Genomic DNA, 26,336 nt, shown 5'->3' with positions numbered 1-26,336 from the left:
CAAACAAAAGGAATCCAAAGAGGACCACACCAAGACACATCATAATTAAAATGCCAAGAGCAAAAGACAAAGAATCTTCAAAGCAGCAAGAGGAAAAAAGTCAGTTACCTACAAGGGAGTACCCATATGACTGTCAGCTGATTTCTCAACAGAAACTATGCAGGTCAGAAGGAAGTGGCAAGAAATAGTCAAAGTGATGAATAGCAAGAACCTACAACCAAGATTACTCTACCCAGCAAAGCTATCATTCAGAATTGAAGGTCAGATAAAGAGCTTCACAGATAAGAAAGAACTAAAGGAGTTCATCACCACCAAACCAGTATTATATGAAATGCTGAAAGGTATCCTTTAAGAAGAGGAAGAAGAAGAAAAAGGTAAAGATAGCCCTAACCGGTTTGGCTCAGTGGATAGGGTGTCGGCCTGCGGACTCAAGGGTCCCAGGTTCTATTCCGGTCAAGGGCATGTACCTTGGTTGCGGGCACATACCCAGTAGGGTGTGCAGGAGGCAGCTGATCAGTGTTTCTCTCTCATCGATGTTTCTAACTATCCCTCTCCCTTCCTCTCTGTCAAAAATCAATAAAATATATTTATAAAAAAGAAAAAGGTAAAGATACAATCATGAACAACAAATACACATCTATCAATAAATGAATCAAAAAATCAAGTGAATAAATAATATGATGAACAGAGTAAACTAGTGAATATAATAGAAATCAGGGGCATAGAAAGGGAATGGACTGATTACTCTGGGGGGGGCGGAGGGGAGAGGGGTTTGGGGTGTGGGGGAAGAGACTGAACAAAAATCGTACACTTATGGATGAGGACAGTGGGGAAGGGGGGTAAGAGCAGAGGGCAGGGTGGGAACCGGGTGGAGGGGAGCTATGGGGGGAAAAAAGGAACAACTGTAATAATCTGAACAATAAAGATTTAATTTAAAAAAATTTAAAAAAAGAAAAAAAATGTTTTAGGTAAATGAAAGAAAGTTCAACACCATTTTTTTTTATTTTATGAAGTAAAAATAAATTCTTCTGATCATCAAATGCATGCAGAAATAAGCATTACCAAGTGACCTAAAAGAAATCTTCATTTTAGGTTATATAGTTTACCTTAATTATTGAGTTAAAAAAAGTCTTAGATTTTTCTACCTAGTTCCCAAATACTTTTCCCTCTTAAGCCATTTGGACCTTTGACAACAAAATATGGAAGAAATTTCTGTCATGAGAAAGCTAACTCCCAGAAGAATCCACCAGGGTCCAATCCAACAGGGAAGAGTGGGCCCCTGTTTTTCATCTGACCCTCAGAAAGCTAACTTAGAATTTAATATACGGCTATTATTGGCCACAGCACTTAATGTTGAGCTGGGCACTAAAGGATACTTTCCCATGAAGATTTGTAACAATATTGCTAACACAGAAAACTGATGAGATCTTTCCCACCTTCAGGTTTCATTATAGTACTCAAAATAGAGTTTGGGAGGTGGAGCAGGAGTGTCAAGGTATTTCTCTTTCATCTCTGTTTATATGCAATAAATAAATTAAAATTTAGCATGGGAAAGATTTAGTCATATTCCAAACTTAGAAAAATAAGCAATTATTTAAGAGGTGGTTTCTGATATACTCTATAAAAGAAAAGAAAAAAGGCTTCCTTCTTTTTAATCCTCACCTGAGGTATTTTTATTGATTGTTTAGAGACAGATATAGGGTGAAAGAGAAATATCGATATGCAAGAGAAATACTGATTGGTTGCCTCCCATTTGCACCCTGACTAGGGATTAAACCCGCAACCTTAGTGGTATAAATCAGCTGAGCCATCCAGCTGGGCTAGACTACCTAAAACTGAAATAAATCTATAATTACAAAGTTTTGAAAATATTGATCTAATCATTGCAAAAAGTAAGGCAATTTAGAGTTTAAAGCCTGTTTGATTATATCAATAGTTATTGAAATACATCTAAATTATTTGAAGAAGAGGTACAGAAACCAAAATTAAAAAAATAACCTAACTTCTGTAGCTCTCTACAGGGGACCTTCAAAGCACGATGGGGGGGGGGGGGGGGGTCAGGGAGATAAAAGATTACATTACACTTTGACAAAACCATGGCCTAAAGCAACAATTTTCAAGCTTTGGGTCTCAAGAGCCTTTTATATTCTTAAAAATTATTAAAAACCCATGCTGGCCAGTGTTTCTAAGTGGTTAGAATGTCAGCCCTCGCACCAAAGGGTCACGAATTCAATTCCTCCTGGTCAAGGGTACATACATGGGTTGCAGGTTCAATCCCCAGCCCCAATAGGGGTGTGTGTGGGAGACAACCAATCAATGCATCTAAAATCTATGCTTCTCTCTCTCTCCCCCCCCCCCCACACCCCCAACCCTACTCTCTCTAAAAACCAATGGAAAAAATATCCTCGGGTAAGGATTAACAACAGCAACAAAAAATTATTCAAGACCTGAAAGCACTTCATTTATGTGGCTTATATTTATTGGCATTTACTGTTACAAATTAAAACTGAGAAACTTTAAACTTACCAATTCATTTAAAAATACCAATAAACCTATTAGTTAACAGTTTTTTGAAGTAACTATATTAAAAATAAAAAAATAAAAAGTTGCCCTGCCCAGTGTGGCTCGGTTGTTGGTTGGGCACCATCCTGCGTACCAAAAGGTCTTCAGTTAAATTCCCTATCAAAGCACGTGCCCAGATGGTGAGTTCGATTCCTGGTCAGGGTTTGTTAGGGGGCACCAGATCAATGTTTCTCACATCAATGTTTCTCTCTCTCCCTCTCCCTTCCTCTGTCTCTCAAGTCAATAAAAGACATATTTAAAAACAATTAAAATAAAATTTTAGGGACAGACGAGTGGCACTCTTTTAGAAGATAACAAGTCTGTTATCTATTATGCATGCAAATCTGTTGTGATGTGTTTAGCTGAACTATATGAAGAAAATTCAACTTTACACATATATATAACTGGGAAAGAGGTGAATTTTAATATCCTTTTCAGGATTTCTAAATATTCTTTGATAAGTGGTAGTTTCTTAAGGGTTAGGAGAAATGTGGAATCTGAAATCTTATCAAATTTCCATGCTGTTGGATTAAAATCTACCTTGCACTTTGAGTGGATCTTTAACAACCAAGCAAAACTTTGTTAGCATTGTGCACTGATCACTCAGAAGAATGGTTCACTGAGTTATGCTGATCTTCCAAACACATACATATTATTTTTAAATTATATTATTTAATATCACCACCATTCCCATCAAAAAAATCTCATGGATAAAGTCTCCTCAGAAAAAACTGGGAAGCTGTCAAGTTTATGGTAGTAGACATAAGTTTTCCAAAATTCTAATTTTTGTTGACAACTCAAATGTGTTCGTTGGCAATAAATACTTTTAGTTGTTTTCCTTGAAGTGTAAGGTTCATCTTGTTCATGTTAGAAAATTGTCGGCTATTCTGAGTTTTTTTTTATCCTCACCCAAGGATATTTTCCCATTGATTTTTAGAGAGAGTGGGAGAGGGAAAGACAGAGAGAAATATCAATGTGATAGAAACACATCGACTGGTTGCCTCCTGCATGTGCCTAAACCAGGGCACCGGCCGGGAAGGAACCTACAACCCAGGTACGTGCCCTTGACTGGAATCGAACTTGTACCCTTCAGTCCTCAGGCTGACGCTCTATCCACTGAGCCAAACTGGCTCTATCCACTAGGGCCATTCTGAGTATTTTAATAAAATAGATTGGGAAATTAAACTAAGAAAAGCTTATAAATTGATGAACTGCAATCTACTTTTAATTAGATGATTACATTACTTACCTATCATTAGGTAACTTAGTTATATTATTTTCTTGGGATCAATAAAATTTTACTGATCTACCCATATCCCTTCTCCTGTCTAATTCAGCACATTCTGTTTTAGTCTGTTTCAAATAACATATCTAATCCTAAATATCATTAACTGTAGGCAATGAGTGACTTTGACACTTATTCTAATCCTTTCAGAAATTTTTGGAGTGGAATACAAGATTATTTTAATGGTCATAGTGATTACAAACAGAATCCTATCATGATAATCTTTAAAAAAACAAAACAAGAAAATAAAAGAAAAATGGCTAAATACCCAAGATGGAAAAAATAATGTCTTGCCATCAGTTTTTTCAAGTAAAAATGGTATTCTATGAAAAAACAACAAAAAACAATTAGTTCAGCTTGCAATTCAAACACGTCATATTTCCCAGACAACTCTAAGAAAGCAGAAGTCCCATTTTGTCAGATTAAAAGGGCAGGTAATCAAAAGTTGAAATGAAATGAAAGGACTAATTTGTATGGATTCATCAAGGAGACTCTTAAGTGAAAGTGGCATTTTTTTAAAATTTCAAATGCATGGCAGCAAAGACAAGTACAAGGGCTACGAGTACAGCTTACAACCACTTCATTTTGATTTGTAAAAATGTCAGCGGCTTTATCCATAATCATTTTTGTAAATATCAAAAACAGTGAAAAAGGAAAAAAAAATACCTTAATATTAGTATGAAAAGTTTTGACCTTATAGACCCCCATTAAGTATATAGGAAGACAGCAGTACTCTACAGAGCTTTTAAAAATTTCTGTTCTACTTTCCGAACTGTGGGGTCCCTATGTGACGAAGTGTCAAGCCAACAGGATTTTAGAGACAGTTCCACTTCCAAACTGAACATCTACAGATTGGCTCCAAATTTGTGTGTTTATTTTGGATACCAATATAAAATCCCATTTGAAGAAATGGTTCATTCTAGAGCTAAAATAGTCCAAAAACTGCAGACATTATTAATTAGAGCTATCCTACATGGTGTATGTGCTTCAGTAAAGTTATACTGAGACAATCAAACCTTGTCTATCAGCTCTCGGTTCACACAGTTGGGCAATTGCTGGAGAAAAGCATCTACTATGAGCTTCAGATGAGATCCAGTGCTGGTTTCTTCATCCTCTTGTTCTAGGTTTAAAAAATACAGAAGATCAATATAAGAATAAAAACATGCAATTATTAGTTATTTGGGAAATAGATAATCTAAAGCACTTTTCTTACCAATGAAAAAAATGAAGCATTTTTTGAGATTTGGCCCTAGAAAGTTTGGGTATCTCTAGAATCACAACCCCAAGTCACTACAGTCTTTCAGATAAACAATAAAGTGACATACTTTTGCATTAGACACAAAATATTAATCATAAATTACATGTAGTTTTATAGTAAATCTGTTACTTTTATCTAACAAGCACCCCTTCCTGCAAGTCTTTAATTAACAGCACTCTCATGGCTGCCTTTTGAAGTAAGTCCATGGGATTCTGATGGGGGAGGGTGCTGCTAGATCACAGCATACCTCCATTTCCCCTGGGTCACCAGCTAAGTCCTTCCATGACACTTATATAGACAGTAGAGAGAATCTCTTTCCCTTTATGTCACTAGCTCGTATGATTTGAGCATGGGGCAGCCACCAGCCAGGCCCACCCTCTTTTCATGACACCAGGAAAGAAAATCTGCAGCAGGAAACAATGAAGCCAATAGAAAGAAAAGTAATACTGACAGAAGATATCCTTCTAAATAAAGAATCCTAAATAATAAAACTAACAATATTTTTTATTATTGACTATAAAACTAATTGTAAATACAGATAAAATGATCACAGATCAACTGATCTACTAGTTGTCTTTTATCTCTCAACCATTTCATGTATTTATTTACTTACACTTATTTACTTACTTACTATTTACTATTTACTTATTTGTTTGTTTATTATTTAGGTGCCCTGGCTAGGAAAAAAAACCAGCAACCTTTCAGTGCATGAGATGACATCCAATCAACTGAGCCACACCGGCCAGGGCTATCTCTCAACCGTTTTGAATAACTCTCAGATACATTTATATTAAGATTGTAAAGATTATATTATAGAATTAAAATAAATTCAGAATAATGCTAGGAAGTAGAGAAGTATAAGAAATCTCTATTAGGATAGTTAGAATTTAAATGATCATTAAAACTTGTAGTCATATAATATGGGACATACAATGTTTCTGTTCTAAATCAAATTCTGAAATAATGATAGCTTGGAAACAAAAGGAAAACAGGAATTAATGAGTAAAGATCCACATTCTTAGGCTAGAGCTTTGGGTAGAAAAACTAATTAAAAATTTTGTCAAAATAGTGCTTACCTTGCTCATCAAGAAGTTTCTTTGTAAGATCTTCAGCTTCATCTGCACCCTCTAACTCCAAGGTGTCATCATTAATTTCTAGATTCTCCAACTCAAGTTCCAAATCATCAGGATTTGATACCTCCTTGTTATCTTTAGGTTCTTTTGCCTCTGCTTAAAGACAAAGAATCGCAGTCTCTGAATTAAAAGTCATATTGAAATCCTGCTTCAAAAAAAGATAAAAATTCACAAAATTTCCATTATTTGTCTTAGAATCTACATATTACCTGGCAACATTTGAGTATAAATTTAATATATTCATATTTTATAAAACACATATGCTCAATAAGAAGCAAGACCATAACGTCTAAATGAATGGATGGAGACATACACATATGAGGATTTGTGGTAAAGATGAGGGGGAAATAAAGTTGAGTAGATAAAGTAGACTCAGGTTAAGGAGGGTCTCAAACTCCAAGATGAGTACAGACTTTTTCTTTTACACAGTATAACCTTTGCTGGGTCATAAGAATAACATTTAAATATGAAAATTAACTTATCAAGAATATATAAGATAAATTTGAAAGATAGGAAACAATAGTATATAGAGAGACCAATTAGGAAAACATCCTTAAAATTTAGAAGTCAGGAGTTAGGGGAAATAAAAAAACTGCAACAAAAAGTGGCCAGGAATTATTAAAAGACTAAATGAATAGCAAGGATAAAAAAGAAAAAGGAACTGAACCTAATCAACAAGACTGGCATAATGTTGACAATTACTGCTCGGTAATAGGTGATTACCAGTTTACTACATTAGACTTACTTTATGTTTGAAATTTTCTTAAGTAAAAAACAAAAAATGCTGAGTTCAAGAATTTATGCTTAAGAGTGATGAAGTTACAGTATAAATGAAATTGTTACATTTCTCAGCCTCATCTTCTCTTACAGTCTTCCAATCACATAATTTCTGCACTGAAAGCAGAAATGTTTTACTGATACTTAATACCATACCATATCTGAGAGAATCAAAACTCTAGTATAGACTGGTTTTGCTGCTTCTAAATGAAGAAAGACTAATATATTCTCATTCACTCTTCCTTTAAAATCCTACTACATACTAAGTAGTGTTCTTAGCACCAAGACAAAATCGCTGCCCATATGGTGCATATACTCCCTCTCTAGTGTTTCCTGATGTCTGATTATCAAAAACCAACATTTACTGATTAGCCACTATGTATTCAGAACTATAATAAACTGTTGACATTCAAAAAAAGCTTAAAATCTGACCTTTGTCCTTAAGAAATGCACAGTCTATCTGAGGAAATTAAACCAATATGCACTTGAGAGTCATGTGGGGTATAGTGAGGAGAGGATTGCAAGCACAAAGTGGAACAATTGCATAAAGACCAACAGGCAAGAAGACTGGCTACTGGACAGACTGAAAGGGAGAAAAAAGAGCAATGTGCTAACAGATACAACTGGAGAGGAAGACTTTTTAAAAATATGTTTTTATTGATTTCAGAGAGGAAGGGCGAGGGAGAGAGAGCAATAAAAACATCAATGGTGAGAGAGAATCACTGATTGGCTACCTCCTGCACAGCCCCTACTGGGGATTAGTTTGATATGCCCTGACCCCGAATCAAACTGTAATCTCCTGGTTCATAGGTCAACACTCAAGCAATGTGCCACACTGTCCGGGCAAGAGGAAGACTCTAACCACACTATGCAGGGTCGAGACAATGTTAAGTTTACATTATACTCCAAATAAATGTAAAGTCATTAAAAGATATCAGGTAGAAGAGTAAAAATCGTGTTTTAGAATGCATAGAGGGGGCAAGAGCAAACACAGGGCAGCCAGGTAGGAGGATAAGAAATGACCGTAGCCTTGATCAGAATAGTAATAGTCAAAATAAAGAACACCTGAGATACATTTAAGAGATTAAATTCGCCCTAGCCGATTTGGCTCAGAGGATGCAGCCGTGGGCAAACTACGGCCCTCGGGCTGGATCCGGCCCGTTTGAAATGAATAAAACTAAAAAAAAAAAAAAAAAAAAAAAAAAAGACCGTACCCTTTTATGTAATGATGTTTACTTTGAATTTATATTAGTTCACACAAACACTCCATCCATGCTTTTGTTCCAGCCCTCCGGTCCAGTTTAAGAACCCATTGTGGCCCTCAAGTCAAAAAGTTTGCCCACCCCTGGGACAGAGCATCAGCCTGCAGACTGAAGGGTACCAGGTTCAATTCCGGTCAAGGGAACATGCCCAGATTACAGGCTCGATTCCTAGTGTGGGGCTTGCAGGAGGTAGCCAATCAATGGTTCTCTCTCATCATTGATGTTTCTGTCTCTTTTTTCCCCTCTCCCTTCCCCTCTGAAATCAATAAAAATTTATATTTTTTAAAAAGAGATTAAATTAGTAGACTTGATTATTAAACTGACTATTCCCTCTTCTTCCACTGAACCCTAAGAAACATTGACATTTAATAGATACATGAAAGTGGAAGCCCAAGTTAAGTAGAAAGAAAAATCAGGAGGATTTAGTATCACAGAAGCCATAGGGAAGAAATGGTCCAAAAAGAAAGCAGTAAACAGTTGAATGGCTTGAGAGATCAAATGACACAAAGATTGGATAAATTGTGGTATATACACACACAATGGAATATAATATGGCTTCATCCAAAGCCATAAAAAGAAATGGAGTACTTGTAAAGGCACAATGTGGATATACCCCCAAAACATGATGTTAAATGAAAATAGACATAAGCGATCACACATTGTGTGATTCCAAGTTATATAAAATACTCAAAATAGATAAATTCATAGACATAGAAGGCAAATTGTTAGATGTCAGGGGTTAGAGGAAGAGCGGAATGGGAAGAAACTGCTTAATGGGTACTGGAGTGTTGAAATGTTTTGGATGTATCTATATATATAAAACCCTAAGCAACTAGAACAACAGGAACGACCGGTCGCTATGACACAAATTCGTGCACCAGGCCTCTAGTGAATTATAATATTTATACATAAAAAGCAAAGTATAATACTTCCTAATCCTATCTAATAAAAGACAAAAAGGGTAATTAACCATACCTCCGCTATGCTTCCCATTGGCTAATCAGGGTGATATGCAAATTAACTGCCAACAAAATGGTGGTTAATTTGCATACATAAGCACAATGATGGGAGGCGAAAGGGGAAGGACAGAAGAAGCCGCCTGCCGCTGACAGTGATCGGAAATCCAGGCGGCAGGCAAGAGCCGGGTGGCAGGGCAAAGGCAGAGAACCCGGGCCACCTTTGCCTTGTGTGAACTATGCAGCTGGGAGAGGGGCGTGGGGCCGCTGGGAGCAGAGCGGGAACTTCCCGGGGTTTGCATCAGGCAGCCGGGAGCAGGGCGTGAACTATGCAGCCAGGAGAGGGGCACCGGGCAGCTGGGAACAGGGCGGCAACTTCCCGGGGTGGGCTTCAGGCAGCCGGGAGTGGGGCCGCCCCTAGCTGCTTGCTCATTCACTTATTCACTCATTCATTCACTCATTCCCTCACTCACTCACTCAGCAAACCCTCTCAGGTCCCTGGCACCAGGCCAGGCACTGAAGTTGAAGCAGGATAAGAAAGAGCTATGTCCTCAAGATGTTAGTAATTCAGCAGGGCGAAGCAGGCACATGAAGGAGGCAGTTGTATGCACAGATGCAGTGGACTGGATTCAGTGAGGGCTGTAACTAACGCCAACTTTGTTCTCTTGATAAAATGGGGCCTCGGGAGCCAGTCCACCCCAAGCCTGTAGGCCTGTGCCTAGGCCAGGAGTGGCCGAGGTCCTGGAACATGACAGAGGGTGCAGGTCGGGCTGAGGGGTCTGGCCCCACCCCTCACCCTCACCCCCGAGTACACAAATTTTTGTGCACCGGGCTACTAGTTTTAGTATAAAACACAAAAGTTGCTAATCTTAAGATAATTTGAAAAGCAGTATAATGCAGCAATTAAGAGCATAAGTCGTCCAACCGGTGTGGCTCAGTGGTTGAGCATCGCCCTAGAATCAGGAGGTCAAGGTTTGATTATCGGTCTGGGTACATGCCCAGGTTATGGGTAAAATCCCCAATGGGGAGCGTGCAGGAGGTAGCTGATCAATGATTCTCTCTCATCACTTATGTTTCTCTCTCTCTCTCCCACTCCCTTCCACTCTGAAATCAATAAAAAGATACACATTTTTTAAAAAAGAGCACAAGTCACCCTAGCTGGTTTGGCTCAATGGATAGAGCGTTGGCCTGCAGTCTTGAAGGGTCCTAGGTTCAATTCCAGTCAAGGGCACATGCCTGGGTTGCAGGCTCGATCCCCAGTAGGGGGCAGGAGGCAGCCAATCAATGATTCTCTTTCATCATTGATGTTTCTAACTCTCTCTCCATCTCCTTCCTCTCTGAAATTAATAAAAATATATTTTCAAAAAGGAAAGAAAAAAGAGCACAAATCACTGACAGGGCTTAAATTTCAAATCTACTAGCTGTATTAAGTTATTTAACCCTGAGTAATTATGTAAGCTCTTCGTGCCACAGTTTCATTACCTAAAAAATAGGGATAACAATAATAGCTGCCTCAAGATTATTATGAGGATTAAATAAATTCTTATGTATATTATAAAGTGCTAAAATGGTATTTGGCACAAAGAGATTATTAAATCAAAATTATTAGCTATTATTTTTTAAATGGGTTCCCTAATAAATACAACAGAATATAAAATTACTTTTAAAAAAGTTATCTGCTCTCTCTCCAAATCCATCACCAGACCCTTCCATCTCTTCTTCATCTCTATGGTTTCACAAAATTACCATTAGAAAACATGGTTTGACTGGCATTCAAGACCTTCCACCATACTGATGATCTCAAAACCTGTGATTTTTCTAAAGTAGCTCTTCCTCACAAAGAGGGATATCTAACCTAGGAAGAGCATTCCACTTAAACAGCACTAAAGAGCTAACACTGTCCCTAACCATCCAACTGGGGGAAATTTAGATCTCATCAAGCACTCACATGAATTCACTATTATAAACAAACACTAGAGGCCCGGTACATGAAAATAGATGCACTGGAGGGAGAGGCCCTCAGCCTTGCCTGCCCCCTCTCACAGTCCGGGAGCCCTCAGAGGCAGGAGGCGACCCGGAGATCAGGGGAAGGCAACGCCCCCATCACACCTCTGCTGCCGCCACTGCTGGCAGTGCAAGCCTCGGCCGGCCCTGGTTACCTGAGCCTCAGGTGGCCCTGGGCGGCTGGACAGCCGCCATCTGAGGCTTGCCTGCACCTCGGGCCAGCCCTGGGCGGCTGGGGAGCTGAGGGGACTGGGGGACTCCAGAGACAGGCACGTGGCGAGGCTGAGACTTGGTGCCACCATCTTTGAGGGCATGGCAGTCAATAAGCATATTACCTCCTTATTGGCTGTGGGCGCCGCCATCTTTGTGACAGCATGAGGGTCAATTAGCATATCCCTCTTTATTAGGTAGGATATTCAAATTATTTCACATTAAATTGTTTTGACATTGTTGAAAATATATCAAACTCCATTCCGTATTATTCTGCCATGCCTTTAATGAGTCAAGGTTCATATTATAAAACTAGTAACTAGCCCTAGCCAGTTTGGCTCCAGTGGATAGAGCATCGGCCTGCAGACTGAAGGATCTCAGGTTTGATTCCGGTCACAGGCACGTGCATAGGTTGGGGGCTCGATCCCCAGTAGGAGGCATGCAGCAGGCAGCCAATCAATGACTCTCATCATTGATGTTTCTCTCTCTCCCTCTTCCTTCCTCTCTGAAATCAATAAAAATATATATTTTTAAAAGTAGTAACTAAAAAATATTTTTTTACGAATAATATTTTGAAACTAATTTTTATAGCACTTAATGTAAAAATTTGTCCTCTAGAATTTACCTTTAGAATCATCTTTGTTGGACTCTTTATTCTGACAACTTTTTTCATTATCTTTAAACAAGATGGCTGGAACAAAAGCTTTTAAATCAATGAGGTTCTCATAAAAATTCCGAGCATCTTCATCTTCCCATATACCACCTTCCAAGTCATATTCTCCAGGTTTACCAGGTGTAAATATATCAATTCCAGGTCCATGCTCTATAAAAAAATAAATCACAGAGAATCAAAACTATTTCAGGTTAAGCATGCTAAACATCACAAGATATTTTACATTTTCAATTTTATAACTAATGAATCCTGAGTGTTCAACTAACAGAAGCTTCTTCAATCAACAAGCACTCTGGACTATTCACATAACCATCTCTAACATCAAATCACAAATAGTTTTAGATAAAGCTCTAAACAAGGGCAGACTAGAGGACAGCATAGGATAAAGATGATTTTCTCTTCAATATTTTAAGCAATTAATATGAGGGCAAGTAGCCACTTGATATATTAAGCCTACCTTCATGAAACTTAAAAACCAAGATAAAAAATATATAACCCTGGACATTTCTAAAACATCCAGCTTCAAGTCTCACCTCCTTCATTAAGCCTTTTTTATGACTCCCAATCCTCTTATATCATAATTATCTCCCCAAATAGACCATAAACCCCTTTGCATATCTTCCATATGCACCCCTTTGTTCATTGCAGTGTAATTACAATAGCCAATATATGAAAGCAATCCAAGCGGACAAAGAAGTTGTAGTACATACTAGGTTAATGTAACCGGTTAATAATGGCAGATTTTGTAATCAAAGAAAACATGGTAATTTCAAGAGAAACATCAAAAGTGCTTTATTCAAAGTATTGTCTATCGTTAACTACACATTTCCCCCATCTTTAGGTAATTTGTGGATACCATCCAAATAAAACTTTTCTTGTTTTGAGGCAAACCATTCAGAAAACCAATTTTCCACTTCTTCGAATGTTTTGAAGTGCTGCTCAGAAACTGTGTGTGCCATCAATCGGAACAACTGGTCATCTGAAGGAGCAAGGTCTGGGGAATACGGTGGGTGGGTTAATACTTCCTAGGCAAGATCTTTTAACATGTCTTTAACTTGTTTAGAAGTGTGTGATGGTGCATCATCATGAAGCAAAATTACTTTGCTGTGTCTTCTGGCACATTCTGGTTGTTTCACGATCAAAGCATGGTTTAAATGGATTATTTGTTGTCCGTAGCGATCAGTATTAAGGGTTTCACCTGGTTTTAGAAGCTCATAATACACCACACCTTCCAGATCCCACCAAACGCAGAACATTGTCTTCTTTCCAAAGCGATTTGGCCTTGCAGTCAATGTTGTTGGTTGAACTGGATCAACCCATGATTTTGTGCATTTGGGATTTTCAAAATAAGTCCACTTTTCATCGCCAGTCACAATTCAATGCAAAAAAGACTTTCTTTCGTGCCGTTGAAGCAACATTTTATTGATGACTTTCTGGGTTACCATCTATCTTTCATTCAGTTTATGTGGCACCCATTTTCCTTCCTTTAAAATCTTTCCCATTGCTTATAAACGATCAGAAATTGTTTGCTCAGCAATGTTTAATCTTTCTGCAAGTTGTTTTTGAGTTTGACACGCATCTTCATCCAATAATGCTTGAAATTGTTGGTCTTCAAACTTTTGCAGTTGACCTGGACGCTCTTTGTCTTTCATTCACATCGAAATCATCATTTTTAAAGCGTTTAAACCAGCATTCACAAGTATCTTGAGATGGAGCATGTTCACCATAAGCTTCCCAAAGTATACAATAACTTTTTCTTCAAAATAAAGTAATGAATTAAAACTTCCCACAAATGCTCTTTTTTTGGCATGAAATTCGACATTTTGAAATATAAAAATATCTATGATGTTAACACCTTCAGCAAATTTGACATGAGGTTTTGAAACTTGCTGTCAATACAACAAAATAGCATACATATCAAATTGCTTATATATCAACATATATAACTCCATCTATTGAAAAAAATCCAGAATATTAACTGGTACACCTAGTACACACAAAGGAACATTACTTGGCCATAAAAAAAGAATGACATTTTACCCTTTGCAACAGCACGGACAGACCTAGAGAGTATTATGCTAAGTGAAATAAGCCAGTCAGAGAAAGACAAATACCATGGGGTCACACATGTGGAAAATAAACAAAACTGAAACACACTCACGGACACAAAAAGTGGACTGGGGGTTGCCAGAGGGGAGGAAGTGAAAGAGCTAAAGAGATTAAGAAGTACAAAATAGTCCAGTAGATGTGGTTCAGTGACTGAGTGTTGACCCATGAACCAGGAGGTCATGGTGAGGGCACATGCCAGGTTTGTGTACTTGACCCCCAGTAGGGGGCATGCAGGTGGTATGCAAAAGGTAATTCTCTTTTATCATTGATGTTTCTCTCTCTCTCTCTCTCCTTTTCCTTTCCTCTCTTCGAAATCAGTAAAAACATATTTTTTAAAAGATAAAAATAAAATATAGAAGTACAAAATTGTTACAGGGATGTAAAGTAAGCATAGGGAATATAGTCAATAAATATTTCAATAACTATGTATGGTGCCAGGTGGGTACTGGAAATATCTGGGGAACACTGGGTACAGTATATGATTGTCTAACCACTACTGTGTATACCGGAAACTAATATAAAATAATATTGAATGTAAATTACAATTGAAATATATAATTAAAAAAAAGAAGCATCCCTCCTTTTGGCATAACCCTTGGTATAAGGCAGATTACCATAATTGATCAATTGATAAATAATTAGAAAAGGAAAGAAAAGATAAAGGCATACATAGATATTTCAGGGGAGTGGAAGACCATATATAAATTCTCACTCATACACACATATACACACACCTGGGTCTACCTTTATATGCAACTATATATTCTTAAACTCAGAGCATTAAAAGTAATTAAACATCCTACTTCATAATCATGAGACCATTCAGAAATTTATCTATTCTCGCTGTGCTTCTCTCCAAATAAGAATTGTAAATAAAAGAATGATAATACAGATTAAAAATAACCCTAGGAAAAATTAGATTATTCATTAAAAGTTGTTAAGGATAAACAAGAATAACAGCAAAAACAACAACAAAAAAATGCCTCCCTAACTCATTAATTGTATGCCTTAGAACAAATATGTTTAAACATAATACACTAAACCCATATACTCTAAGGGAAAAGATAGATAAATCTATCATTTGTTTAATGAAGAAAATACACAAAAGCAAAGGACAAACTAGAAGACAATATTGGCAATTTTTATAGTGGAATTAATATCCATAATATAAAGAGATTCTTCAAATAAGACCAAAACCCCAATAGAAAAATAAAGATTCTAAACAAATGAGTAAGAAAGTATAATCCTTAACCTCAGTGTTAATCAGAATAATGTTAAAACAAACATCACTTTGACCCATAAAATTATGTTTAAAAGATTAGTATCAACAAATGTTGACATGACAGTAGGGAAGGAAGCACTCTCATATCTTAACTAGAGTACAAACTGATATAGTACTAGGGGAGAATAACTAATCATTGTTTATCAATATTTAAAGTAAGCATAATGTTTGATTGTGCAAGATTCCATCTAGCAATCATACCTCAGAAATAACAGAAAATATAAAGTAAGATTTACAAGAATGTTCATTGTAACACTGTAACAGAGCAAAACTGGAAAGAATCTAAATATCTATATGATACAGGCTAAGAAGTAATCTATATATATGTACATGTATGTGTATATACACACACACACACACACACACAATGTAACATTAATAAGATGTTAAGATAAATGAGGCATATCTATCTGAACTGACTCAGAAGACTCAAAAATACATTATTAAAAGAAAAGAAGAAATCATGCAAAATAATATTCTATATAAATTAACAATAAAGTTATACATAAACTAGAGGCCCGGTGCACAAAATTCGTGCACTCGGGGGCGGGGGGTCCTTCAGCCCGGCCTGTGCCCTCTGGCAGTCCAGGAGTCCACGGGGGATGTCCGACTGCCGGCTTAGGACATCCCTTAGGACTGACGGGCCTAAGCCATCAGTTGGACATCCTTAGCGCTGCTGCAGAGGCAGGAGAGGCTCCCGCCACTGCTGCTGCACTCGCCAGCCATGAGCCCAGCTCAGGGCTTCTGGCTGAGCAGCGCTCCCCATGTGGGAGTGCAAAGACCACCAGGGGGCAGCTCCTGCATTAAGCGTCTGCCCCCTGGTGGTCAGTCTGCGACATAGCAACTGGTCGTTCTGCCATTTGGTCGATTTGCATATTAGCCTTTTATTATATAGGAGGAGGATAGCTGATTATATATTTTGTATATACATTTTATATATAACAAAGTCTAAACCAAGGGTGGGCAAACTTTTTGACTCGAGGGCCACAATGGATTCTTAAACTAGACCGGAGGGCCGGAACAAAAGCATGGATAGAGTGTTTGTGTGAACTAATATAAATTCAAAGTAAACATCATTACATAAAAGGGTACGGTCTTTTTTTTTTTTTTTTTTTAGTTTTATTCATTTCACACAGGCCGGATCCGGCCCGCAGGCCGTAGTTTGCCCATGGCTGGTCTAAACAGATTCATATCAAACTGTTAACCATAGTTATCTTGGAGAACAGAATAGATATGATAGGAGAATTTCACTTTCTACTCTATAATATGCACATATATTTTAAAAATTTTAAAAATAATGCATTTGCATAATATTTTAAATTGTAAAAACAATTCAAGTCCTGAGAGGCAAAAAATACTACGAAGTCAAAAGGCAACAGAAAAAGTGGTGGTGGGGGGGTTGGGGGGGATGGTGGATATTGCAATGTATATTTTTAAAAAAATCATTTCTGCCCTTGTTACTGTGCTCAGTGGTGAGAGCAAAGGAAAACATTCATTCTCATATACTTAGTGGATGTAAATTTTTTGGAAGAAAACTTGGCATTATATATTGAACATAAAAATGCATATAACCTGCCGAAACCGGTTTGGCTCAGTGGATAGAGCGTCGGCCTGCGGACTGAAAGGTCCCAGGTTCGATTCCGGTCAAGGGCATGTACCTGGGTTGCGGGCATATCCCCAGTAGATGTGCAGGAGGCAGCTGATCGATGTTTCTCTCTCATCGATGTTTCTAACTCTCTATCTCTCTCCCTTCCTCTCTGTAAAAAATCAATAAAATATATTTTTTAAAAAAAAAATGCATATAACCTTTTAACTTAGGAACTCTACTTCTAGGGATTTATCCCTGAATACTAGTAGTACACATACACATAAATAGTCATAGGTACAGAAATTTTATTATAGCACTGACTAAAATAGTTAAGAACCAGATATAACTTAAATGTCAACAGAAGACTAGGTAAATACAGCAAAATCATACAACAGAATGCTACTGTGCAGCAATTTAAAACAATTATATGACAACACAAATTGATATAAAAAGACCTCTATGATATATAATTAACTTAAAAATGTAGTTGCAGAATAGTATATATGATACAATCTCATTTCTGTGAGGTAAAAAAGGTATTCTAGTTACTGAAAAATTTAGGCCTCTTCAGGCCAAGATGAAGTACCAGAAAACCAGGCAAACAATAAATACAATGGTTGTCAAAACACTTAGACATCAGGTAACACAGGAAAATGATTCCTGAGAGAGAAGAAAGTGACCCTACAATTAACTACCCTAGCTTATTACCTGGTAAGATATTAAGGAAACCTTTGGAGCAGCAGTTGCCAACCGGTGGTCCACAGACCTCTGGTGATCCGTGACGTCCAAAAGGTTGGTGACCGCTGTGGGCCAGGGCCAAGAAAGGAAGAAGCCAGGCAGACCCCAGCAGTCTCCATGAGTTGAGGAAGACAGAGCTGAGAGTCTGGCAAGACCCTAGCCCAGGTGGCTAAATTTTGCAAGACAGAGTACCACAGAGAAAGGAACACAAAGATTTGCAGAAGGTCCCTTGAATATTCAGCTGAATACTGATCAGCTTCTATGTGTGAGGAATCTAGGTGAAAGTGGGAAAATAATAACTCATGAATTTTCTAATTCATGGGAAATCAGTATAAGAGAATACTTATTTACTAATAGGGAAAATTAGTCCTAGAATAAAAACTGCTCTGATCCCATCTAACAAAGCAAGCCTGGAAAGAATGAAATTGTTTCCAAGTAACTTAACTAGGTCCAGAACAAATCTCAATGGTATTTCTGAGAATAAAAAAATATCCAGCATGCATCCAATAAAACACTAGGCATGCAGAGAAGTAGAAAAATTACCAGAAATGTATAGGAGATCAATCTATCAATCAATAACTAAAAGCAATGCAGAAATAGTATAAATTGTAAAATTAGTAGATAAAGACATTAAAACAGTTACTCTAACTATACTTCATATTCTCCACAAGCTAAAAGATAGACTGAGCATGGTCAAGGCCATGGAAAATATAACCAGCTTCTAGAGATAAAAACTTCATCTTTACATTGAATTAACAGTATATTAGACACTGTAAAAGAAAAAAATTAGTGAATTTGAGGACACAGGAATAGAAACGGTCCAATACAAAACTAAATACTTAAGAATAAAAAGGACAACTTCAAACCACCTAGCATAATTGTAACTGAATCTCAATAGGAGGAAAGAAGAACAGAAAAAATATTTGAAGAAGAGTCAAATTTTTAAAATTTGATAAAAATTATAAACCCAGATTGAAGAAGTCCAATGAACCCCAAGCACAAAAAACATAAAGACAACTACACCAAGTCACATATAATTAAGTTGCTTAAAAATCAGTGATAATCAAGAAAATTTAAAGCAATCAGAAAAAAAATACATTATGTAAAAAACAAAGAATGATAGCAGCTTCCTCATTCAAAGCAATGCGAATTAAAAGACAATAGAGCAACAGCTTCAAAGTACTGAAAGAAAAAAAAAGTTTCACCCTAAAATTCTACACGTGGTGGAAGTATCTTTTAAAAACATTGACAAAATTTTGTCAAGATCTATTACCTGTGGAAAATGCCTAAAAATACTTGAAAAGTCATTTAGCATTTTTTTAAAAACTATCTAAAATTTTGGTAGAAATAAACCAAGTAAATACCAAAGGATGCTAAATACCATGAAAATATTTGTGTTCTAAAATATAATAAATTTACTGAGAAAATTCTGAGAAATCAGCCAAATTCCGCCAAAACACAAATTCTGTGATGGAATTGTCTTTTAAAAAATTCAAAATTTCAATGCTCAATGATAAGGAGATTAAAAAGTCAAAATTATGTACAATTATATATAAATACTAGTGGCCCTGCACATGAATTTGTGCACGAGTAGCTTGCTGCCACTTGCCTCAGCTGACCGCCCCACCCACCACTGCTTGTAGCTCTCTGCTGCTGCGTAGCTCACTGCCCCGCCCTCCTGTAGCTCTCCACCCACTGCCCCACCCCCCTGTAGCTCTCTGCCACAGGTAGCTCATTGCCCCGCCCTCCTGTAGCTCTATGCCGCTTGTAGCTCACTGCCCTGCTGATTGGTCGTTACCCGTCACAGTGTAATAACCACTTGCATATTCCTCTTTATTATATAGGATAACAAAATACATGTATTCATAATATACAACAGGCATTTCTTATTGAGGATGTAAAATACAAAATACCTTCTTATAAAAGGACTAGAGGCCTGTTGCAGAAAGATTCCTGCAAGAATAGGGCTTCCTGCGGCTGGAGCGAAGCTTCGCTCCCGCCTCCACCACCCCACTTGCTTCTCCGCAGTTTCGCTCCCTTCTGCAGAGCTTGGCTTCCTTCTACGTTGTCTTCGGTCTTAGATCTGTGCCTGTGTATGCAAATTAACCGCCACCTTTGTTGGGTTAATTTGCATACTCATCTGATTGGCTGGTGGGTGTAGCAGAGTGACACCAATTTGCATGTTTCTCTTTTATTAGTGTAGATACTTTACAAATACCCACAGGGGCCCTTACATCTCATATGTGTTTGGTGATTGGGACTCAAGCACCTGTGGTTTGGACCCACACAATGCAAAGGCAGTGGTAAGCCACTATTGCATTTCCTTCTTTCTTTTTGTTAAATTTTTTGTTTTACCTTGAAAATAATATAATAAGACAGTCCAAACTGAAATATGAGATAGTGCTGAGAGATGAGACTCCCAAATCGGAAACCAGTCAAGTTACTAGAAAAGAGCATTATTGCTAATGACACACCCAGATCAAAGCCAAAATGACATCTACCAGCTGATGTGTGCAAAGGCAAAAGAAAAGTACGATGCTGCACAGCATATACAATCAGAACTAGGAATGTGAGAAGCATGAACCAAGGTAAGCTAGAAATTATAAAACAAGAAATGGAATGTCTAAACACTGCAATGCCTGCAGTTAGCAGGGGACTGGAATGCAACATTACCAACTGGGCAACTACAAAGTGTTCTACTTGGAAATGACAAACTCAGAAGATAAGGAGTGGCTTTAATACTTAGGCAAGATGAGCACATGAAGTTAGGGGCTACAATGCAAGGTCTGACAGAATATCTATCAGACTTCCAAGAAACCTAATTAATATAACAATCATTCAAATCTACATTTCTACTATAGAGGCTGAAGAAGATGAAATGGGAAGCTTTCTTTTTTCTGTTAATTCTCATTCAATTTTTTCCACTGATTTTTTTTTTTTTTTTTTTTTTTTTTTTTTTTTTTTTTTTTTTTTTAGAGAGAGTGGAAGGGAGGGAGAGAGGGACAGGAGAGAGAAAGAAACAGATGTGAGAGACATACATTGATTGGTTGCTTCCGCCTCCACCCCACCAGGGCTGGGGATCCAACCTGAAACTCAGGTATATCCCTTCATTCCTTCCCTTCAGTGTGTGGGCCAACACTCTAGCCACAGAGCACACCGGCCAGGGCGAAATTGAAAGCTTTTACACAAGGATCCAAGAAGAATTTAATCATACACCAAAACAAGACATTGGACAATTATAAATGGACAAAAAAGCAGGAGATAAAGCAGAATCAAATGTCATCAGAAAATGTGGCCTAGGAGTTAAGAAACGAAGTAGATCAGCATGCAGATTTCTATGAAACCTGTAACTTGTCCATCACAAACACATGCTTCTAATAACCAAAAAGATGACTGTATAAATGGACATCATGGGATGGCTAATAAAAAAATAAAGTGGACTACATAACTGAAAGCAGGAGAAGCTGTATTCTTTCTGCAAAAACAAGACCAGGAGCAAACTGTGGTACTAACCATAAACTGTTAATATCAAACAGAGTAAAGGTGAAGAAGAGCACTAAAAAAATAAAATGTAAATAACATGCCTGATGGATTTAAAGTCCACATTAAAAAAAAAAAAAATTGGCACTGTTAAACTTCACTGACAAAAAAAAACAAAACAAAAAAAAAAAACAACAAAAGAACAGTGGACTAAAACTGGAAATATTATTAGGGAAAAATTAAAACAATGAAGGAAGAAAAGGAGGAGGAAAAATCGAGGAAATACTAAAAATTGTTAGAGACCGATGAAAGGCAAAAGTAAAAGGTGACAAAAGCAGGGTTCATATCCAGCATTCAATTTTTCAAAAATTATCACATAAAGAGAAAGAGATAAAAGAGAACAATAAAAAAGGAAAAATAGATCTCTATCATAGGATTAAAAAATTAAAGGGAAATTCAAACATAGTTTAGGAATGCTGAACAAAACCAACAAGGAAACACACTATCTGGCTAGGAGAGAAAAAAGGGAAAGTGGAAATAATATACTGAAAATCTATACAGAAGAAACAAAAGAATGACAGATACCTTTGAGGAAGATTACTATGAGGAAGAACCTGTAATTCTAGAAAATGAAGTGAAAGCTCCCCTCAAAGTACTGAGAAGAAATACATCACCAGGGGTAGATGAAATACCAATGGAATTATTTCAAGACACAAGTGCCGAATCTATTAAAATCCTAACAAGATATGGCAACAATATGGAAAACAAAATGGCCTACAGATTGAAAACATCCAATATATAGCCCAATCATCAAGAAAGGAGATGCCAAGGAATACAGTAATAGCACCATTGCTCAAATTTCCCACACAAGTAAGGTGATATGTAAGGTGATCCTATATAATAAAAACCTAATATGTTAAGTGCCCAGTTATCTGGTCGGCCATTCAACCAATCAAAGCATAATATGCTAATGATATGCTAAGGCCGCTCATCCGCTCGCTATGACGTGCACTGACCCCCAAAGGGCAGATGCTCTGACCAGTAGGTTAGCTTGCTGCTGGGGTCCCGCCAATTGGAACTGAGTGAGATGGACCGGCCATGCCCTGGAGCCCTCTCACAGTCCATCCCTGGCTGGCCAATCTCCTGTGTCCCTCCCCAGCCCCGATTATGCACTGGTGGGGTTCTTAGGCCTGGCCTGGGCCCTCATAATCCGGACTAAGGGACTCCCCCCACGCCCAAGTGCACAAATTTCATGCACCAGGCCTCTAGTGCCGTGGTCAGCAAACTGCGGCTCGCAAGCCACATGCAGCTCTTTGGCCCATTGAGTGTGGCTCTTCCACAAAATACCACATGCAGGCGCGCATGTACAGTGCGATTAATACTTCTTGGCCCATGCACAGAAGTCGGTATTTTTGTGGAAGAGCCGTTATTTTGTGGAAGAGTCACACTCAAGGGGCCAAAGAGCTGCATGTGGCTCACGAGCCGAGTGTGCCAACCACTACTCTAGTACAATAATAATGGCCTCGACCTTACATGGTGTAAGAAATGTCAGATGTTCAAGATGGATTCAGAAAAGGAAGAGATATTGAGATCTAGTTGCGAGCATTTGCTGGAAAACAGAGTGCTCCCAAGAATTTCAGGTTAGTTTATGTGTTTTATACACTATAATAAAGCCTTTGATTGTGCTGATCATGAAAAGCTATGGGTTGCTCTGAAAGAAATGGGTGTGCCTCAGTGTTTGATTGTCCTGAGGGATAACCCGTATCTTGAACAGGAAGTCACTATCATGACAGAATATGGAGGCAGAATAATCTCCCAGAGGCAAATGTGTCAGACAAGGTTGCATTTTAACTATTTGTTTAATCTGTATGCAGAACATAACATATACAAAACTGGGCTAGACTCAGAGGAAGAAGGAATGAAAATTGGTAGAATAAATAACAATAACTTAAGATAGGAAGATGATACTATCTTACCGGCATAAAGTTGCAAGGATTTCAAATGACTTCTGATAGGCATGAAAGAAAGTGCAAAAGCAGGACTGCATTTGAACATTAAAGACAAAAATCATGACTACGGAAGAAACACACAACTTTAACATAGATAATGAAGACACTGAAATTATTAAAGATTTTGTTGGGGGAGAACCAAGATGGCGGCATAGGTTAACACCAGAGTTTGCTGCTTTGAACAACTACTTCAAAAGTGAAACCAAAAAACGGAAGGGACATCACCCAGAACCACAGGAACGCTGGCTGAGTGGAAGTCCTACAACTAGGAGGAAAGAGAAACGCACACGGACACTCAGAGGAGGCGCAGTGCTGAAGTCAAATTCTGAGGTGCGGAGTGCGCGGAGCGGGCTGGCGGTTGGCGTTTTCAATCGGGAGGGAGTCGCAGACTCTGAGCTCCAGATCCGGGCGAGTCTTTAGGGACCCAGACTCAAACGGGAGAAGCGGGACTGTCTGGTTTCGGTCAGAGCGAGTGCAGCTTTCTCTCCGAGCTTTGTAGCGGGTGCTGGGACTCAGAGAGGCAGAGCCCCTGGGGACAGGACTGAGAGCCGCCATAACTGCTCTCTCCCGCCCACCCTGTTGATCCTGTGCGACCCGCCCCGCCCAAGCCCTGCACAGAGGCATTTGCCGGATAGCCTCAGGCAAAGGCTAGATTAGCACCTCCCTAGAGGACAGAAGTTCTCTCACTGCTGACACAGCTGATTCTCATAGCCACTTGGCCTGGAGGTCAAACCCTCCCTGGAATTAGCTACAACAATCAAGATTTAACTATAAGACTGCGAACAAAGACCACTAGGGGGTGCACCAAGGAAGCATAACAAAATGCGGAGACAAAGAAACAGGACAAAATTGTCAATGGAAGATATAGAGTTCAGAACCACACTTTTAAGGTCTCTCAAGAACTGTTTAGAAGCTGCCGATAAACTTAATGAGATCTACACGAAAACTAATAAGACCCTCGATGTTATATTGGGGAACCAACTAGAAATTAAGAATACACTGACTGAAATAACGAATATTATACAGACTCCCGACAGCAGACCAGAGGAGTGCAAGAATCAAGTCAATGATTTGAAATGCGAGGAAGGAAAAAACACCCAACTGGAAAAACAAAATGAAAAAAGAATCCAAAAATGCGAGGATAGTGTAAGGAGCCTCTGCGACAGCTTCAAGCGTACCAACATCAGAATTATAGGGGTGCCAGAAGATGAGAGAGAGCAAGATATTGAAAACATATTTGAAGAAATAATGACAGAAAACTTCCCCCACCTGGTGAAAGAAATGGACTTACAGGTCCAAGAAGCGCGGAGAACCCCAAACAAAAGGAATCCAAATAGGACCACACCAAGACACATCATAATTAAAATGCCAAGAGCAAAAGATAAAGAGAGAATCTTAAAAGCAGCAAGAGAAAGAAACCCAGTTACCTACAAGGGAGTACCCATACGACTGTCAGCTGACTTCTCAACAGAAACTTTGCAGGCCAGAAGGGAGTGGCAAGAAATATTCAAAGTGATGAATACCAAGAACCTACAACCAAGATTACTTTATCCAGCAAAGCTATCATTCAGAATTGAAGGTCAGATAAAGAGCTTCACAGATAAGGAAAAGCTAAAGGAGTTCATCACCACCAAACCAGGATTATATGAAATGCTGAAAGGTATCCTTTAAGAAGAGGAAGAGGAAGAAAAAGGTAAAGATACAAATTATGAACAACAAATATGCATCTATCAACAAGTGAATCTAAGAATCAAGTGAATAAATAATCTGATGAACAGAATGAACTGGTGATTATAATAGAATCAGGGACATAGAAAGGGAATGGACTGACTATTCTTGGGGGGGAAAGGGGTGTGGGAGATGTGGGAAGAGACTGGACAAAAATCGTGAACCTATGGATGAGGACAGTGGGTGGGGAGTGAGGGCGGAGGGTGGGGTGGGAACTGGGAGGAGGGGAGTTATGGGGGGGAAAAAAGAGGAACAAATGTAATAATCTGAACAATAAAGATTTAATTAAAAAAAAAAAGATTTTGTTTACCTTGGTTCACTTATCTGAGACTGCAGCCAAGAAATCAATAGAAGGCTGAGACTCGGAAGAATTGGGAAAGATCCCCAAGAGCAAAGATGTGTCATTAGAGACCAAGGCTAATGGTCATCCACACCCTTCTCTTCCCAATTACTATGTAAAGACGAGAAAGATGGACAATGAAGAAGTTGACAGGAAAAAACTGATTCATTTGAAATACAGTGTTGGAGAAGAGCTCTACCAATACCTTGACTGCCAAAAAGATGAACAAGTGGGTCATAGAGCAAATTAAGCCTGAAACATCACTGGAAGCAAAAATGACAAAACTGAAACTGCCCTACTTTGGTGCATCATGAGAAGGCAGGGTGCTTTGGAAAACACAAGAGTGCTGGGAGAAATAGAAAGCAGCAGGAAAAGAGGAAGACCACATATGAGATGAATTGACTCCATAAAAGAAGCTATGGCCCTAGCCCAGTGGTCGGCAAACCGCAGCTCGCGAGCCACATGCGGCTCTTTGGCCCCTTGAGTGTGGCTCTTCCACAAAATACCACATGCGGGCAGTGCGATTGAAATTTCGTGGCCCATGTGCAGAAGTCAGTTTTTGGCCTGGGCGAGTCTATTTTGAAGAAGTGGCATTAGAAGAAGTGGGGGGTGTCAGTCGGTCGGGCAACGGGATACACAGCACGGGGGAGGTACACTGTTTTGAGGTACATTCGCTGAGGTTGACCCCTTCCAACTCTCCCATCCACACTCATCTAACTGAAACAAGTATACAAGACGTGTGTGGATGGGAGACCTCAGCGAACATACCTCAATCAGATTGAGGACGTTTTTAGCAAAGGCCAGCTTAGGAGAACCCTAATTAAGTTAATAACAATGTACCTATCTATATAGTTTAAGTTTTAAAAATTTGGCTCGCAAAAGAAATTTCAATTGTTGTACTATTGATCTTGGGCTCTGTTGACTAATGAATTTGCCGACCAC

At 38.5% G+C, this 26,336-nt stretch overlaps 1 protein-coding gene across 9 annotated transcripts in view; it reads right to left on the bottom strand.

Annotated features, from left to right (window-relative positions):
- UPF2 (UPF2 regulator of nonsense mediated mRNA decay) overlaps positions 1-26,336 on the bottom strand; it is a 124,358-nt gene that overhangs the window by 78,478 nt on the left and 19,544 nt on the right. For 7 of the 9 annotated variants that reach the window (XM_059711433.1, XM_059711442.1, XM_059711461.1 and 4 more), the window contains exons 5-7: positions 12,073-12,270; positions 6,182-6,334; positions 4,864-4,967 (exon numbers count right to left, since the gene is read on the bottom strand). In XM_059711433.1, coding sequence (XP_059567416.1) covers positions 4,864-4,967; positions 6,182-6,334; positions 12,073-12,270 — 455 coding nt within the window. The remainder of the gene's footprint in view (positions 1-4,863; positions 4,968-6,181; positions 6,335-12,072; positions 12,271-26,336) is intronic. The other 2 variants (XM_059711422.1, XM_059711403.1) reach the window with 1 other exon arrangement.

The sequence above is a fragment of the Myotis daubentonii genome, chromosome 1, assembly GCF_963259705.1.
Source record: "Myotis daubentonii chromosome 1, mMyoDau2.1, whole genome shotgun sequence".
Lineage (NCBI taxonomy): Eukaryota > Metazoa > Chordata > Mammalia > Chiroptera > Vespertilionidae > Myotis > Myotis daubentonii.
The sequence above is the reverse complement of the archived record's forward strand: the minus strand, read 5'-3'. Positions and strand labels throughout refer to the sequence as shown.